This window comes from Cryptosporidium hominis (genome assembly GCF_000006425.1).
Source record: "Cryptosporidium hominis TU502 chromosome 5 CHRO015021, whole genome shotgun sequence".
In the NCBI taxonomy this organism is placed as follows: Eukaryota; Apicomplexa; class Conoidasida; order Eucoccidiorida; family Cryptosporidiidae; genus Cryptosporidium; species Cryptosporidium hominis.
The window spans coordinates 1-15,555 of NW_667310.1; the positions used below are offsets into that span (position 1 = coordinate 1).

The following is a 15,555-nucleotide window of genomic DNA, read 5'->3' on the forward strand; positions in this document are numbered from 1 at the left end:
TTAGAAACATTGAAAATAATGTTACAAACATTCCAATTTCTTCAAAAAGTACCAACAATTTTATCCAGTAATACCTCAAATTCCTCCTCCATCTCCAAATTAAACCTTTACCTGTTATTTCTGAATCTTCATTATTCTCCTCTTGTCTTTTATTATAAGATGAAGGTGATGAACTGGAAGCAATGAATGTAGTATGAATAATTATAAGATGTAAAACTGATAATATCAATAAATATGGAATAGGAAATGGTAAAGACATAAAAAAGTCCCAAGTTGGATTATATACAATATCTGAAAAATAATTTGAACTGATATGAGAATGTGGATTTGAAATGGAAAGAGTTGATAAGTAATTATAAACCAGAGTTAGTATGATACAAGTTACTGGGAATATTGAAAGTATTGAAATTTGAAAACCATAAATCATTATATTTAGTATTACTGGCAAAATTGAAAATTGAAAAGAATACCAAATTTCATGTATTAATTCTTGTCTTTGTTTTATTTTTGCTATATATATTGGAACTAATATTCCTCCATAACCAATATTATATCCTGAAATCCTATCAAGTTTTTCATTATTTACCCCATTAATAATATCTGAATCAATTATTTCAGTTCCTGATCCCCGTCTTAAATTTCCTTCATCATCTAATTGAGTACCACCAAGGTGTTCAGTTTCCCCCACTTTATTCCAATTTGATATTGTTGTTAATTCAGTATACTCACAATTACTATTTCTCATAGAATGGATTGATCCATCAATAACTTGGTTATTTGAAACACTATTCTTTAAATTTCGAATTAAATTAGTAGATGAACGTTTTAATTGAGCGATTTTTAAAGACATTAAAGCTTTAGACCATCGTTGTTTTGATTTGGATATACTTTTTCTCTCTCTATCCTTGAGTTTTTGTTGTTTGCTACTTTCTTTTGTTGTATATATTAGACTTAAAATAGCCTTCCAACTTCTGAACTTCCTTGATCTCCAAGTAGATTTTCTTCTGAAAACTGTTGAATAATTTGAATGAACTAATAAACCCGAAGAAATATTAATAGTTTTCGCATCTTCATTTTTTTGGATTGAATTATAATCTTCTTTATTAAAGCAAAATAGGCATTTCAAATTTGAGGAAAAGCTACATATTGAATTAACCATTTTTGAAATGGATATACTTCTTAGAAATAGCATTATAGAATCAATTTTGAAGTAACTGATCACCTTAATTGTTAAAGGTAAGAATATACTAGTATCCAATATAATTCCATTCTTCAGCAAAAATCTATCAGGAGAAGACGACCACCAATAAGTTGAGTAATTTAAAGTACAATTTTCAATAATATCAATTGATTTTCTTTGAGATTTTAAAAATATACAATTATCCAATTCTTTATCTTCACCTCTTAATATATATCTACTTCCTGTAGTTATAGCCAATGCTTTAGCACTAATCATAAACTGGCCGGGACAGTAAGTTCCTCTTTGATGAGTTTCTGTAGGGATTGGTTTTCTTATATTTTCACAAACTCTTAAACTGCTAGGTGAAACCAGGAATCCATACTTATTTAAATCATTATAAGTAACAACTTCCATTTCAAGTCCAAATGTTCTGCAAAATGTTGCATACAATAACTCAAATTCACTCAAAGTTGTTAATCTTATGACTTTGAATGAATTAGAAACTGCTACTATTATTTGTTTATTGCCTAATGAAGATCTTCTTCCTGTTCCTGTACCCGTTCCTGCTCCTGACCCTGCAAGGAAATATCCAGAATTATCATGAGTAACTGATCCCCTTGGAACAAAGATTTTTCCTTGAATAGTTACATTGGATGGAATATCATCTTTACTTACTGCCATAACTAAATAAACATCTCTTGAAGATGATCTTTGTGAAATAAATGGTACATCGACTGACCATGCAAAAGTACCTGTATTTGGAATTGATTTGTCTCCATGCAAAGAAGTTAAATGTGTATCTGTATAATGATCAAAAATATGTAAATGCAACTTCTTAGGAATGTAGCTTGAACTATCCTTCTTTAACTCCCTCCAAATCCATGTTAATTGAGTATCACTGCCATTAATAATAATCTTACCAGGGATATCATTAGTGAATCTTGGTTTGTTTGAGTTCAAGGCTGAATTTGGAGTCTCTTTGTTCTTTTCCAAGTTGACAGGATGATTGTTTAACGCAGCTCCTCCCGTCTTTTGTCTATTAATGATTGAATTAGCTGAATGATTATATATCAAACGACCACTATTTTCATCACTTTTTTTTGTCACCATTTCAATATCAATACTTTCTATATTACTTAAAGGATTTGAATCAATAATAATTTCCTCAGAAAGGTCATGCCTTAAATATTGAACCCAAAATGATCTATCTAAAAGCATTGAAAGCTCTCCCCATTGTCCTCCCTCTACATAATATAGTTTTACCGAAATATCCACAAACTTGTTAATAGAGACAGTATCGTTTGAAATTGTATCATGAACTTGAATGATATCATTCTCTTGAAGTTCTGAATGATAACCCATTTTTGAATGAATTCTTCTGCCATGTACAACATCATCACTATCATCGTGCATGGCTACCAAATCCCCTTCAAAACTATCCTCATTATTGCTGTCATTAACTAACGATTTCCAAGCTATTTCTATCAATTTGGAGCATTTCACATCTCCATTTGCCACGACTTGGCCACTATCTGCCTCTTGTAACTCAAACAATATTCGCTTCTGTGATATTAAACTTTGCTCCAAATATAAGCTGCTAGTCACTGCACATGAATTATTAACTTTTTCATCTCTTCCAAATCCTCCAATACCCAATCTACGGCTTTCCCCCTTAGAATTGTGATTTATCTTATTACGAAGAATATAAACATTATTTCCGCCTCCTAATTCTCTCCCATTCACTGTATTCACATTTTCATTATAGTTTCCAAATAAGTTAATATTTTCCAAACAGCCCTCAATTCGAACCTTGTCTGTATCGAATGACTTATTCTTAAATGTATAACTCTTAAGTGAGGAAAAATCATCCTCTTCTTCTGTAATGCTGGTTGCATGCAAACTCCCAAACCTTGCCGCCGAACGTCCCTCCCAAGCTCCACCTCCACTTGTATAATTCTCAGAAATCTTCCCCGCTCCTCCACTCACTCCACTTGCAATCTCGCTTGTGCCAAACTCATCCGGAAAATCTCTCACTAATCTTGCTATCAACACATACTTTTTATTCCCTCTCACCTCCGAATACGCACATTCAATACCGGAATTATAGTTTGGCGCGCGCGCCTCTCTGTTGATGCTTTGGTTAGAGAAGGACCTTTCGAATCTTTGTTCACCATTTATGTCAGTGGTTATTCCATCCATTTTGTGGGCTGAGTTGGTCATTTCTTCCCTTCCAAATACTCCCATATTGTTGCTTTCGTCATTTATTAAATTATTTTTATCGTCATCATCATTATCCTCGAACCCATAATCAAAGATGTTTTCTTGAGAAATGCTATTACGTTTCTTCCTCTTCCCACCAAGAACATCAAAAATTATTATCTCAATATCTCTAAAATAGAACGGAATTCCGAAAGGAGAGTAATGGTCTGTATTCTTGTTTATGAATAAATTAAGTGAGGATCTTTTCTTAGGCAAAAACCTCCTTAAGAAAAGTAGTGGGAAATCTACAAACTTCATCTTGTTTCCCGGAATAATCTCATTACTCCAGTTGCTTTGCTCAATAATATGGCCAGAAGATGATATTCTTAGAATTCTTAATCTATACTTTTGATCAGAAATTAGTTCATATGGCATCGTTACCTCAAAGATGCATTTATCATTATATTTCATTGGAACAAACAACTCTTGTTGATTTCTTCCAAAATGTGTAGTTAATGACGCCTCGTTTGCTGGAATATAAAGGAAGAACTCAGAAAGCCCTGACTCACTTGTTACTTTCTCTTCATAACTATTGCTATTATTCCCACTATATTGAGATAAGTTCTCTACCTGTTTAATATATATACAAAGCTTCTCATTATCACGCCTTTTTTGTCTCTGATTCCATCTCAATAATAATCCAAAGCTTGGCCATTGAATTGTAGAAACCATTACAATCCATTCTGCAGCTTCTGATGTCCTAAAATCATGATTTAAACGGTGTGAAGCCGTACTTACTAGTTGCATTTCTCTAATACCTGTTAAAAACCATGGGAAGACATAGTAATATAGTACCCACATTGCTGCTGCTGCTACCAAAATACCACATAATATATTTAAAGATAGAGAAACTATATAACCTTGTAAGTCATTTGCTGTTACAAGGTCTTTTAATATTGCATCATTTTCAGCTGTAAATATGTATTGTTCAACTGTCTGATATGGATTATCGGATAATACATATGGATTAGATTCAAAATCATCATCTGCTAACATAGAACTTTTTAGAATCTTCTTGGATAGTTTGCTCCAGCCTGGAATTAACCATCCTGGGAATATTATACCCTCTAAAAATGATATCATTGAGGAAAACAATTTAAATACTTTCTTTAGTTGGCTTTTTAATTTCTTCATTACCCATTTTGTCGTTAAAAACAAGTTATTAAATATGCCAACCTTATTTCTTTCTCCTAATCCTAACCCTGAATTATAAGCCTTAATTTCTTCACCATCATTTTGAGTCCATACAATTACGCTTGGTTGTTGAGCTATACCTACAATTGCTGTATTTATTACACTAAAGATGTTTTCAGTTATTGAAGATTCACAAGCTCTAATTCTACTTGATTTCCCCATATAATTGCCTACATCATTTATACTTTTGATATTTGCAATATCTTCATGAATATTTGAGTCCTGGTTAATGTAATAATCTTCACTTATATTTTCATCAAAGTAAATTGACTCATGTAAGTTATTTGAAAGTAATTTTGGGCCATTCTTAATTCCAAATATCTTCTTCAAATCGCTTAATTTACTTTCTTGCTTATTTTTCTCACCATTAGAGGATTTCGAATCATCTGGACCAATCATCTTTGATATTCTGCTTGTCATATTTGCCAGTATTCCTCCTTTCCCTTGGCCTTCTATTTTATCATCAGAATTCTTATGAATTATATTATCAGCTATTCCAATATCCTTACTGATACTTTGATTAGTTATATTTGCATAAATTCCCACTAATTCCTCCATTAATATTACCTGTATTAGAAGGATTATCATCAACATTGATTACATCTAGATCTTCCAAATCTGAATGACTTACTGGAACCATACACCTTAATCCAAGAATATGAATAAATAGAGTGTATATCCTTGGCATTAAAAGTCCTCCTGATAATAAAACCAAAGCATATGGATCTCGAATAAAAGCTCTTGAAGATACTGCTTTCCAAGTTCCCCTAGGATATTCTCTATTTCCTAAAACATTAATATAAAGTACCCATGGACTTGCAAGATCCTCTTGAAGCCATTTTGAAAACCCATTAAATCTTGACTTTGAAAATGCAAGTAAATGTGGATCTTTCCATTGGTGTCTTCCTGCCCAAGTAATAAGTTCATCCGATATGTTATTAAAATCTGAACTTGATTCAAAGTTTGAATAAGCATTTACATATACTGGTGGAATACTTCCTTGAATGTTAATTCTTGTATTAATTGAAGAACCTGAAAGTTTATTATCCAAGAATGACGGATCTGGATTCAGAGTTGCAACAACTGATGCAGTTTTATAATACCCATGGCCATCTAAATCATTTGATTTGCTTTCAAGCTTGACTTTAACATGCTCAGCTCTAAAAACTGCTAATTCTGCAATTCTGACTGGCATAGTAACAACAATTGGTGTTCTACTATTAATATATATTGGAGCTCCTCTACTTTCTATAAACACATTCCTACGACCTGAATCTTGAAGATTTGGGAGATCAATAGAAGCCCAACCGTCTGAAATTGTGAGTGAAATATTTGGTGAATATACATCTTTTAAATCAAAAGTCCCATGTAATGCTTCCAAGTGAAATATTGATTTAGCCTTGATCGGAATCGATGATGAAACTTTCATATATGTTGAAGATGGCACAAACTTGACAGAAAGTTCGTCAAACTGGAAGTTATTTGCCAAGAAAAAGTTTATTGAGCATTGAAAATAATCACCAGTATTAGATTGGTGTAATTTTATTGACAAATTTGAATCATTATTAAAATTCCAAGGTCTAGGACTTGAATCACAGTATTCTTTATAATCCTTCCAAGAAATATTCTTTATATTATAATCACTATAAGTATCCCAAGGAAGAATATATCTTTTCAATATCCAGAAGAAAGTTCCGTGAGAGCATATATATTCGAACTTATCTTTCTTCCTAGATGGTATACTGTACCTTCCAGAACTACCATAGTACATATGTGATTTGGAAAATAATCTCCAAGATCTAACTTTAATATAACTCAGATCGCTAGTTGAATTAAGGAATTGAATATGGCAATGCTTAACATCCAAAGTTACATTTAGTGGTCTATTTATTGAATTTTCAAAAATATCAGAGTCTTGTTTAATATTGAGTAAAGGAAAAAGCTTCTTTAATAAGTTACTTTTACCTATTAATCCCATATCACTGTTACCAGTTCTTGATATCACTGTTGGATTCTTTGATCTTAGTAATGAAGGAACTAATACTTCAGTTTGTTCATTCTTTGACTCAAAAATACTTCCCAAAGGGTATAATGGAATAATATCATTAACAATATACTCATCTAGAAATATTGAAAAAGTATAAACCATTGAAATTAAAAAGAATATCCAAAGAAATAGAATTGGACGTACATTCAATTTTTGTAATGTGATTACTGGAATTCCAAAAGATACCGGAAATTCCCTTATTACTAAAAATTCGGAGCTTGGTAAACTTAGTATTTCTCTCTTTTGAATACGTCTCGATTTTCCTCTGCTCTTTAATAACATCAATAATTCACGACTATTATCTTCATATATTTCGTCTTCAGAATCCAATTCTTCAGATTCTGTTTCGTCCTCACATTCTTCAAGACCATCGTCTAACTCATCATCAGAATTCTCTTCTCCTGTTTCATTATAATCTTTTTCTCTCAGATCCCCTCCTTTTTGGTCAGCAGATAATCCATATTTATTAAATACTCTGCTTTCATAATTCTCACTATTCATTAACTTTCCATTTATCAACTCCCTTTCCACGTCTAAATAGTCGCTATTAATAATTTGGTGAAATTTTGTGATAATACAATCATCATATTCTTCTTGCTCTAAAACATGATACTTTTCTGGTCTTACTGTTGCACTTTCTATATATTCATCTGGGTACTTTTCATATTGTTCTAAAGCTCTTTCAGAATGAGGTCTTTGACAAATTCTAGAATCATAATCCACCATTTCTTCTGTATTTTAGTATTTTCTTGTTTTTAATTGTTTTTATACCCAAATCTTAAGTTCCCTATTTCATTTTACTTTGGTATTTAATTATATTCTTAGAGGCTCAAAGCCATTTCCTTAAAATTATATTTGACTTGTTGGTCAAAAGATTGAAATACTCAATTTCCACTATTTTAATCCTTTAAATAAATATTTTTATTTTAAATTGCATGTATTCAATTTTTTTTATTTTTAATTTATTGATTTCTCCGCTTTTTTCTCCCCTCTCATCCCCACCCCCTACATGCTTTTTTTTGCGTTTGCCAAAAAAAGCTTTTTCACTAGATAAAATATAACTTCCACTATTTTTCTCCTTAATTAAACTTCATTCACTATTTTTTTTTAAACTTTTGAATCCCAATTTATTACAAAATATGAAAATAAGAATTAGATTTTTTAAAAAAACAAAAAAATGAATTTCCCCACACATGAAAATAATTATTAAAAAATCACAACCAATTATTCTAAATAAGTTGGCAGCTGTTATGCATGCACACATTTCTAATTCAATATATACAAGCACATGCAAATTCAGACTTACATATTAGGTAATTACAATTGACATTACTATAAGAAAAGACTATATTATGAGGAGAAAAAAGACTTACAATACTATGATTTCACTACTTTATCTGACAATTTAAAAAAAAAGTCGAAACACAATCTATATTATCACACATTATAATTCACCTTGTAACAATAATTAATACATTCTTTCCTATTCCCTTTTTAATTTTCTTTTCAGAAATAATCTTACGTGTCCGCATGCGATGTTAAACAGGCGGGTACAGCTTCATGACATTGCATGCATCCACAAACATGCGAAATAATTAGAGAAAAAAAATTGTTGGGTTGAATAAAAAAAAGGGAAAATTTTGATAATAACAAAAACAAGTAAATATTTTCTACAATCCCAAAGAGTTATCTATCATTTTTTTTTTTGCACAGAATATGTAATATTAAATGAAATGTCAATCTATTAAGATTTTGGAGTTGAATTTCAGGATTAGTATTCTCTCCACAAATCTTAAAGTAGGAGTTTTCCCATAATACAATTTGAAAATACCTGATTTCCTTTCAAGATATTAATGGAATCTTCGATATGAATACACCTTATGGTATATAAGTAAACTGGCATCAGATTTTCTCGTTAATGAAATCTCTATTTGAATTCTATATATCAACAGAATAGACCAATTGAATCAACAAAACTGTCAATATTTTGGCTAAATAATTTATCTCCAACAGTCTCACAAGGAAAATCTTGAACAAGATTTGAAGGAGCCAGTATATAAGCTGAAAATGGAGACATATTGAGAAAAACTGTTTGCTTGAGAGATTTTGTATTGACAAATCTATATGGAGATTCATGTTGGAAATTGTTTGGAAATTTATTATTAACAATAGAATTAATATTTGAAGGCTCTGAGTTAGGGCTAAAAATCTTGAATCCTTGCTCAGATTTGATAGAAGTGGAACAAAAGCTACCCGTGATATTATATCTTTTGTCTCCTCCAAATCTCTCATCTTGTGTATCAATTATTAGACTCTGGGGAAGTTCACTTGAAATCCCAAATCCATAATCGTTGTAATACTTTTCGCTGAAATTGAAAACAAAAACACAATTATTTCTCTCAATTACCATAACTTTATCCAATTCGTGGCACAATACTACATTAATATTAGATGATGAATTATACAAACTATCAGTTGTTAAGATCTTTAATGAATCTTTTGAATGCTTACCAAGGCTTTTTGCTCTAAAATAGATGTTTTGAATAGACTTTGAGCCTTCTTTTCCATTGCTTTGGGGGGTTGAGTCCAAATAAATGACAGATTCATTATCTACTGGGCTTGTATTATCCCCTGAGCTCTCTTCCAATTTTTTAATAATTGCTTGTTTCTTTGCTAAAACCCTCTTAGAAAATGTTGAAGCTGGGGAAATCTCTGAAGGTATTAATGGAGTAGAGGTTCCTTTAGTTAAAGGTGAAATTGATTTGGAGTAACAAGTTGAAGTAAGCCCATTCTTACCTGAATCTCCCTCACTACCGCATGTTAACGATGAAAGATAATTATTATTAACTCCATATTCCTGAATGTTATTCTTGGCTATCCAGCTTAAAAATTTCTCAAGACGAATCAATAGAGTATTAAAGAATTCTAAATGCTTGAATTTCAAGTTCTTGTTATCTGCCAAATCCCATTTACAACACATTTTGCTATTATCCATGTTATTATTTGGTCTAGGAAGATCAAAAGAATCAGGATTTCCAAATTCGGAGCCCATACTTTGAAAGACACCATTTTTTGCGAAAGCCATTGTTGTTAATATAAGTAGTTTTAACTGTTTAAGAGCAAAAACCGACTTGTCAAAACCGTCAAATACCATCATATGATGATGAAGAGCATTTTCTCCAAAGGCTTGAAGAATGATGGGCGAATTTGGCTTAAGTATTAAGCTTGGAGTAACATCCAAAACATTGCACTGTTCAAAATACAAGAAACTAGTTGCTTGTGCAATTGAGTCCCATGAAAATGAATAAGCTGCTTTTACTCTACCTCTGGACCCCATCCATCTAGAATGATCAAAGTTTTTCAATATCTCACAGCAACCCCAAGCAATGCTATCCTTACATGGCTCAACCAAGTACCCATCTACGTTCGGAGTTAAGAAATCCCTTGGGCCGCCACTAGTAGTAGCAACAACAGGCTTCCCAGCTGTCCATCCTTCCAATACAACAATTCCAAATGGTTCATTTCTTGATGGTACTACTACTGCGTCACAAGCCTTGTAAAGTCTGATTACATCATCTCCTGATTTCTTTCCAACAAATCTGATAGAATTGTAAATACCCAACTGATGAGATCTACGCACAATCTCATCTTTTTGGTGTCCATCTCCAACTATGATAAATTTCGTATCATTACGATATTTCAAAATACCAGGTACTGCTTCAATAAGTAAGTCAACTCCTTTTTGGAGAGCCATTCTTGCAACGCAAAGAAATGTTGGTTCTAAAGGTCCTATGCCGTATTGCCTTTTAACTTCGCCAGCATCATCCATTGCTACACTATCAAAGGTCTTGCAATTAATTCCATTAAAAATTACTCTAATTTTGTTCCTGTTTATTCCAAATAGTCTACATACTTCCTCTGCTAACACTCCGCTTACACAAATTAGTCGGTCTGCAGTATGGGAGCCTTCTCTCTCTATATCAGAAATTCTACCGCTCTGTCCTCCATATGACTGATTTCCACATCTGCCGTATTCAGTAGAATGCAACGTTAGGATAGTAGTCCTATTATTATTTCCAATTCTTCTTAAACTTGTTAATACAGGAGCAGCTAACCAATCATGGCAATGACAAATATTGAATCGATACCCATTCTTTACATTATTAAGCATTGGATGATCAGGTACCTTTGTTAGCCCATCTTCCCATCTCTGCATATAATATACAAACGAATTACACATATTTATAATTTCAGTAACAAAATCAGAATTCAACTGGAAAGGACACTCATGGTATAATACTCCATCGTGAACTTTGATTATATATGCTGACGTAGTTGCCCTTGTGAATAGATGAACCTCGTGGCCAAGTCTTACAAGGCTTGCAGACAACTGTGAAACATGAGGTGAAACCCCACCAACTGAGTGAGTATAAAGACTTTCCCAACTGAACATTGCAATTCTGAGAGGATTCTGTGTCACCGTCTTCATCTCCAGAGATTCTATCCCATATAAGTTTCTGGAAACAAACTCAACTGTATGCAAATCAGATTCTCCCATATCCGAGTAACTATTATTATTGCCATTATCATTATCTCCCGTACTGGATATGTTTTGCTTCTCTCTGTTTTTGTATAAAATCCTAATTTTCTTATTGGAATTCCTCATTTTATCCTCATGGGGAAGCAACTCGTCAATTATATCTTTTTTAATATTTAAACTGGATGGGCTTTTAAGGATGATGTCTTGCAAGGAGCTACAAATCGAAGTATTCCAAATATAGTCAAAGCCCATACCTCCATATTCCAAAGGTACTGCAAGCTCTGAACAAGCCTTGTCTTTGTTTTCTCTTAAGAGAAGCTCATTTGCTATTGTAATAGCAAATGGCTTAATTGTGTGGATTGTATCATTAATCAAAGCCAATACTGAGGAGATATAGGAGTATTTTTCTTGCTCTTCTGACAGATCTGGAACAGTGAATCTGAATCCATCAATACCAAGCTGAGTCAATAAATAGTGGAGAGAAGAGAATATTTGAGCTAACATTGGAATGTAACCCAGATTGAGGCGACTGTAACTTTTATTGTAAGCAAAAAGAGGTGAAATTACATCTGGAGTATGTTTGAAAAAGCTTGGATTGAATGTATTCAAATTAGTAAGCATAAATGACTCATACAGATCAACAACAGAATCATCCAAAAATAACTCATCAATTCTAACTATATTAGTACCAGAATTACCATTTCCAAATATAAATGATCCCTCTCTGCTCATATTTCCATTGCTTGCTTCGCTTCCTGAGCACATATTTATCTCATCAATGTCTATAATGTCTTGTAGATTGCTCAAATTGTTGTTCACCTCCCTATCACATGGCTGAAGCATTGAGTTAGAATTAGTAATATCTGCAAATGTTAGGTTAAAGTCGATTATCACGGCAATTCCTCTTGAATGGCAATCATCCATTAAGTCCTTAAACTCTTCCAAGGTACCGTATTTGCTATAAGGAGTGAAATAATTGAATGGATACTGACTGTTGCTAAATGACTGATAATGTTCTAGTAAACCAGTCAATAGCAAACAATTATATCCTCCCCGAGATATCCTTGGTAGAACCTTTTCTTTAAAGCTTACAAAAGTTCCAAATTCTCCCTTGGAAGAAAATGCAATATTTGCTTCATATATATACAAAGGCGATTGCCTAAAATTTGTCACAAGTCCTTTGATAATACTTGTAACTGGTATCTGATATTCCTTTCCATTTGAATCAAAGATACTATCTTTATTTTGCTTTAAACTTCCACCTAACCTTGGCTTTAAAACACATCTTGGAAGAGGGTACTTGAAATCTCTATTTCTCAGGCCATCGTGCTCTTTTTGGCTTTCCAAGTGAAAATTACAATTCATTAAAGCATTCTCAGTACTATCTTTGATTCCTGAAGTAGTAAAAGATCTTGAATAAGAAAGTAATCTGTAAGTCTCCAGTTCTTGAGAAGAAACTGCTCCCATACTATTGTTGACTTCTGCCATATGACCTTCTGTGAATCCATCAGCCTTAGAAGTAACAATCCTAATTTTGAATGAAATAGAATTAGCTTTGGGACTACAACTTAAAAAACTTTTTAGCTTATTTTCATCCAAAATGATTGAATACACCCTACTCTTCATAAAATGTGGAATTGAAGGGTAATTTTCATATATCTCTTGGTTCATTAAACAAATATTTTCTGTTTCAAGTTGCATTGGGTGAGAAGTCTTATTCCAATCATTAAAATCCCCAACTAAGTAAATATTCATGGTTCTTAAACCTCCCTTAATACTTCTTCTTCTTCTATTAAGTCCATAGCAAAACACCTGGTCTGTAAGTTCATCCCCTATAAACTCCCTAATTAACCAAGCCCTATTGCCATTTCCCAATTCTGACTTCCTTTTCAGCTCTACCACGCCCATACTCTTGTAAACTTCACAAAATTTTGTGAACCCTTCCCTACACCAAATCCTCTCATTCTCCGTAGTTTTCACATCCTTACCGGCATTTGTTTGTGCATGCGCATGTAATAAAGCAAAGCATTGCATGCAATTCCTATCAGAACATGTGGCGCCGCCCCATATTGACTTTGCCAACTTGGCCTTGAGTGTGTGCGTGTCGAACATCATTTCTCTGCACTCATAAAACTCTTCTTCCTTAACAGATTCCTGAATGACAGGAATTTCTTGGTTGTCTGTCAACTTTTCATTCTGGTTATTGTTGCTATTAATTGTTGAGTTTGAGTACAATAAATTTTTCTTTCTAATATTCGATATTGCAACAGAGTCAGAAGCGCCAACTACCGCAGACTCCCAAAATCTTAAATTTGACCATTCTGAAACCAAAAGAGGATCTTCTTCAAATCCAATCACTTCTTCATCCTCAAATGTCTCGATATCATCAATCACTTCCAATTCTTTATTCTCATCTAGTCCCTCAAGAGTTGAACCTTTCTTTGATAGAGTTAAGTTCTCCGTGCTTGAATTAATAGAGGTTGTTACTGAGTCCAGGTCCGTGGATGAAAACCCATTTGCTGAGTCAACCAATTTGCAAGAGTCTGTTGAATAGTAATTCAATGTTGTAGCTATCGTTGATTTGCCATCCAAGTTTTCCCCTCCCATCCCATCATATTTTCTTTAATCTCTAGGTCTCTCTCAGAGTCTTCTGTTCTGAAAATATTTAAATTCTCAAAATTCTCTAGTGAATTATAAATCAACTTCTGTGTCATAAACTCCGTCCTAGCTTCCCCAAGAGCCAAATCTTTTAAGGTTGAAATGTAACTGCTCCAATTATAAGTACTTGTTACCATTGCATAATCTGTTGGACTTGTAAATATGTGAATCATATAAGCATCTTTCTTAGGGTTTGATAATGATAATTTCTTCAATTCATCCTCAAATCTTGCTTGTCCGTCCAATCTATTCTCAATGCTAAAACTAAAAACAGTTAGGAATGATTCTTCCATCTTATTTAACCAAAAATCTTCATATAAAGTCTCAACATTATTTATAAGTTCTGAAATATTGCTAACTTCACTAAACTTCACCATAAAAGCTAAAGAAGACAAATCAAAACTTCGAATCTTCTCATTACTTTCTTTTAAAAATGTATTGCAAAATGCCAATCCCAAGTTATTTCGTGAATTCTCTATATCTCTTCTCCTCTTTAAGGTTGTCATCATCCACTTTTCATTGCTAATTTCGCTCTTATTTCCCCCATTCATATTCAAAATTGAGTTTGAGTGAGAAAAGTAATTCTGTAAAATCTCTCTCTCATTCTTGTCCACAATTACTTCAAACATCTTATTTCTAAAAACACCATCACTATAATTAAAAAATTCAAGCATACATAGATTTCTTGGATCCTTATTATCTTCCAAAACCATCCAATAACTCCCTTTTACCATTCTTGAAAATTCATTCAGTTGAAATATCAGTCCTAGCTTTTCTTTATCGTTTTCACATCTTATTAGAGTCATACTTAGTGGATAAGAGTCCAGAATGCAACATTCCCCTTCTCTATTACTGCTTATCTCCTCATTTTCATGGCATGTTAGAATATCTAGAGCCTCCTCTAGTTCTAGTCGCATTCTGTTTACATTTTTATCCAACTCAAGCTCCTCCCTATCACTCATCTTACACTCCCCTTTTTGTGAGAGTATTTATTATGTGATATGATCTTTATTCTTTAAGGTTTTAGATTCTTGGATTTAACTTATTTTTGTCTTTTTTGTTTTCAATTATCTTCCTTGAATATCCAAGTTAATTTATAAGTTGCATAAATACAAAACTTGTTTATTATAATTTCTTTTCCCCTTCTTATTTGGACTTCCACTTCAAGCTTAATTATCAATTATATATTTATTTTAAATATTTAACCAACTCGAAAAAATAATAATAACAATAATAACTGGAAAACTGCTTTATATTTATATGAAAAAATGCTAATTATTGGATTCCAAATATTGCCAATAATAATGAGATAACTTTCTTGATATCTTCTTTAGCTAAAGTCTTATTTTTACTCTATCTAAATTATTTTGAAAACTCAATATTTAGAACTTACTAATAATCAATTATTAATAAAATAATAGATTATAATTGTAATCAATGAATAAATACGATCCAAGAGCTGACGACTTTTACCAATTTCTTCTGAATTTGTAAATTAAGATTTATGAGAAAGTGATCCTAACAATTCTATTTTCTCACTTAATTATATTATATTACTATCCTTAATACTTTAGAAAAGTAATACTATGAATTAAAAAGAAACTTTGATCCTTCTTATATCGCTTGTGAAATATTTACTTCAACTTATTCCGAAATCCAAATTGTTGGTGTCCTTCC

The 15,555-nt window shown here is 32.3% G+C and overlaps 2 protein-coding genes across 2 annotated transcripts; both read right to left on the bottom strand.

The window, feature by feature from the left end:
• Positions 1-5,153: 5,153 nt before the first annotated feature.
• Positions 5,154-7,406, bottom strand: Chro.50058 (hypothetical protein). The annotated part of the gene is made up of 1 exon (XM_661669.1): positions 5,154-7,406. The coding sequence occupies one exon, from the start codon at positions 7,404-7,406 to the stop codon at positions 5,154-5,156; it is 2,253 nt and encodes a 750-aa protein (XP_666761.1).
• A 1,219-nt stretch (positions 7,407-8,625) lies between these two features.
• Chro.50057 (glycan synthetase) lies at positions 8,626-13,827 on the bottom strand. The annotated part of the gene is made up of 1 exon (XM_661670.1): positions 8,626-13,827. The coding sequence occupies one exon, from the start codon at positions 13,825-13,827 to the stop codon at positions 8,626-8,628; it is 5,202 nt and encodes a 1,733-aa protein (XP_666762.1).
• Between the last annotated feature and the right edge of the window lie 1,728 nt (positions 13,828-15,555).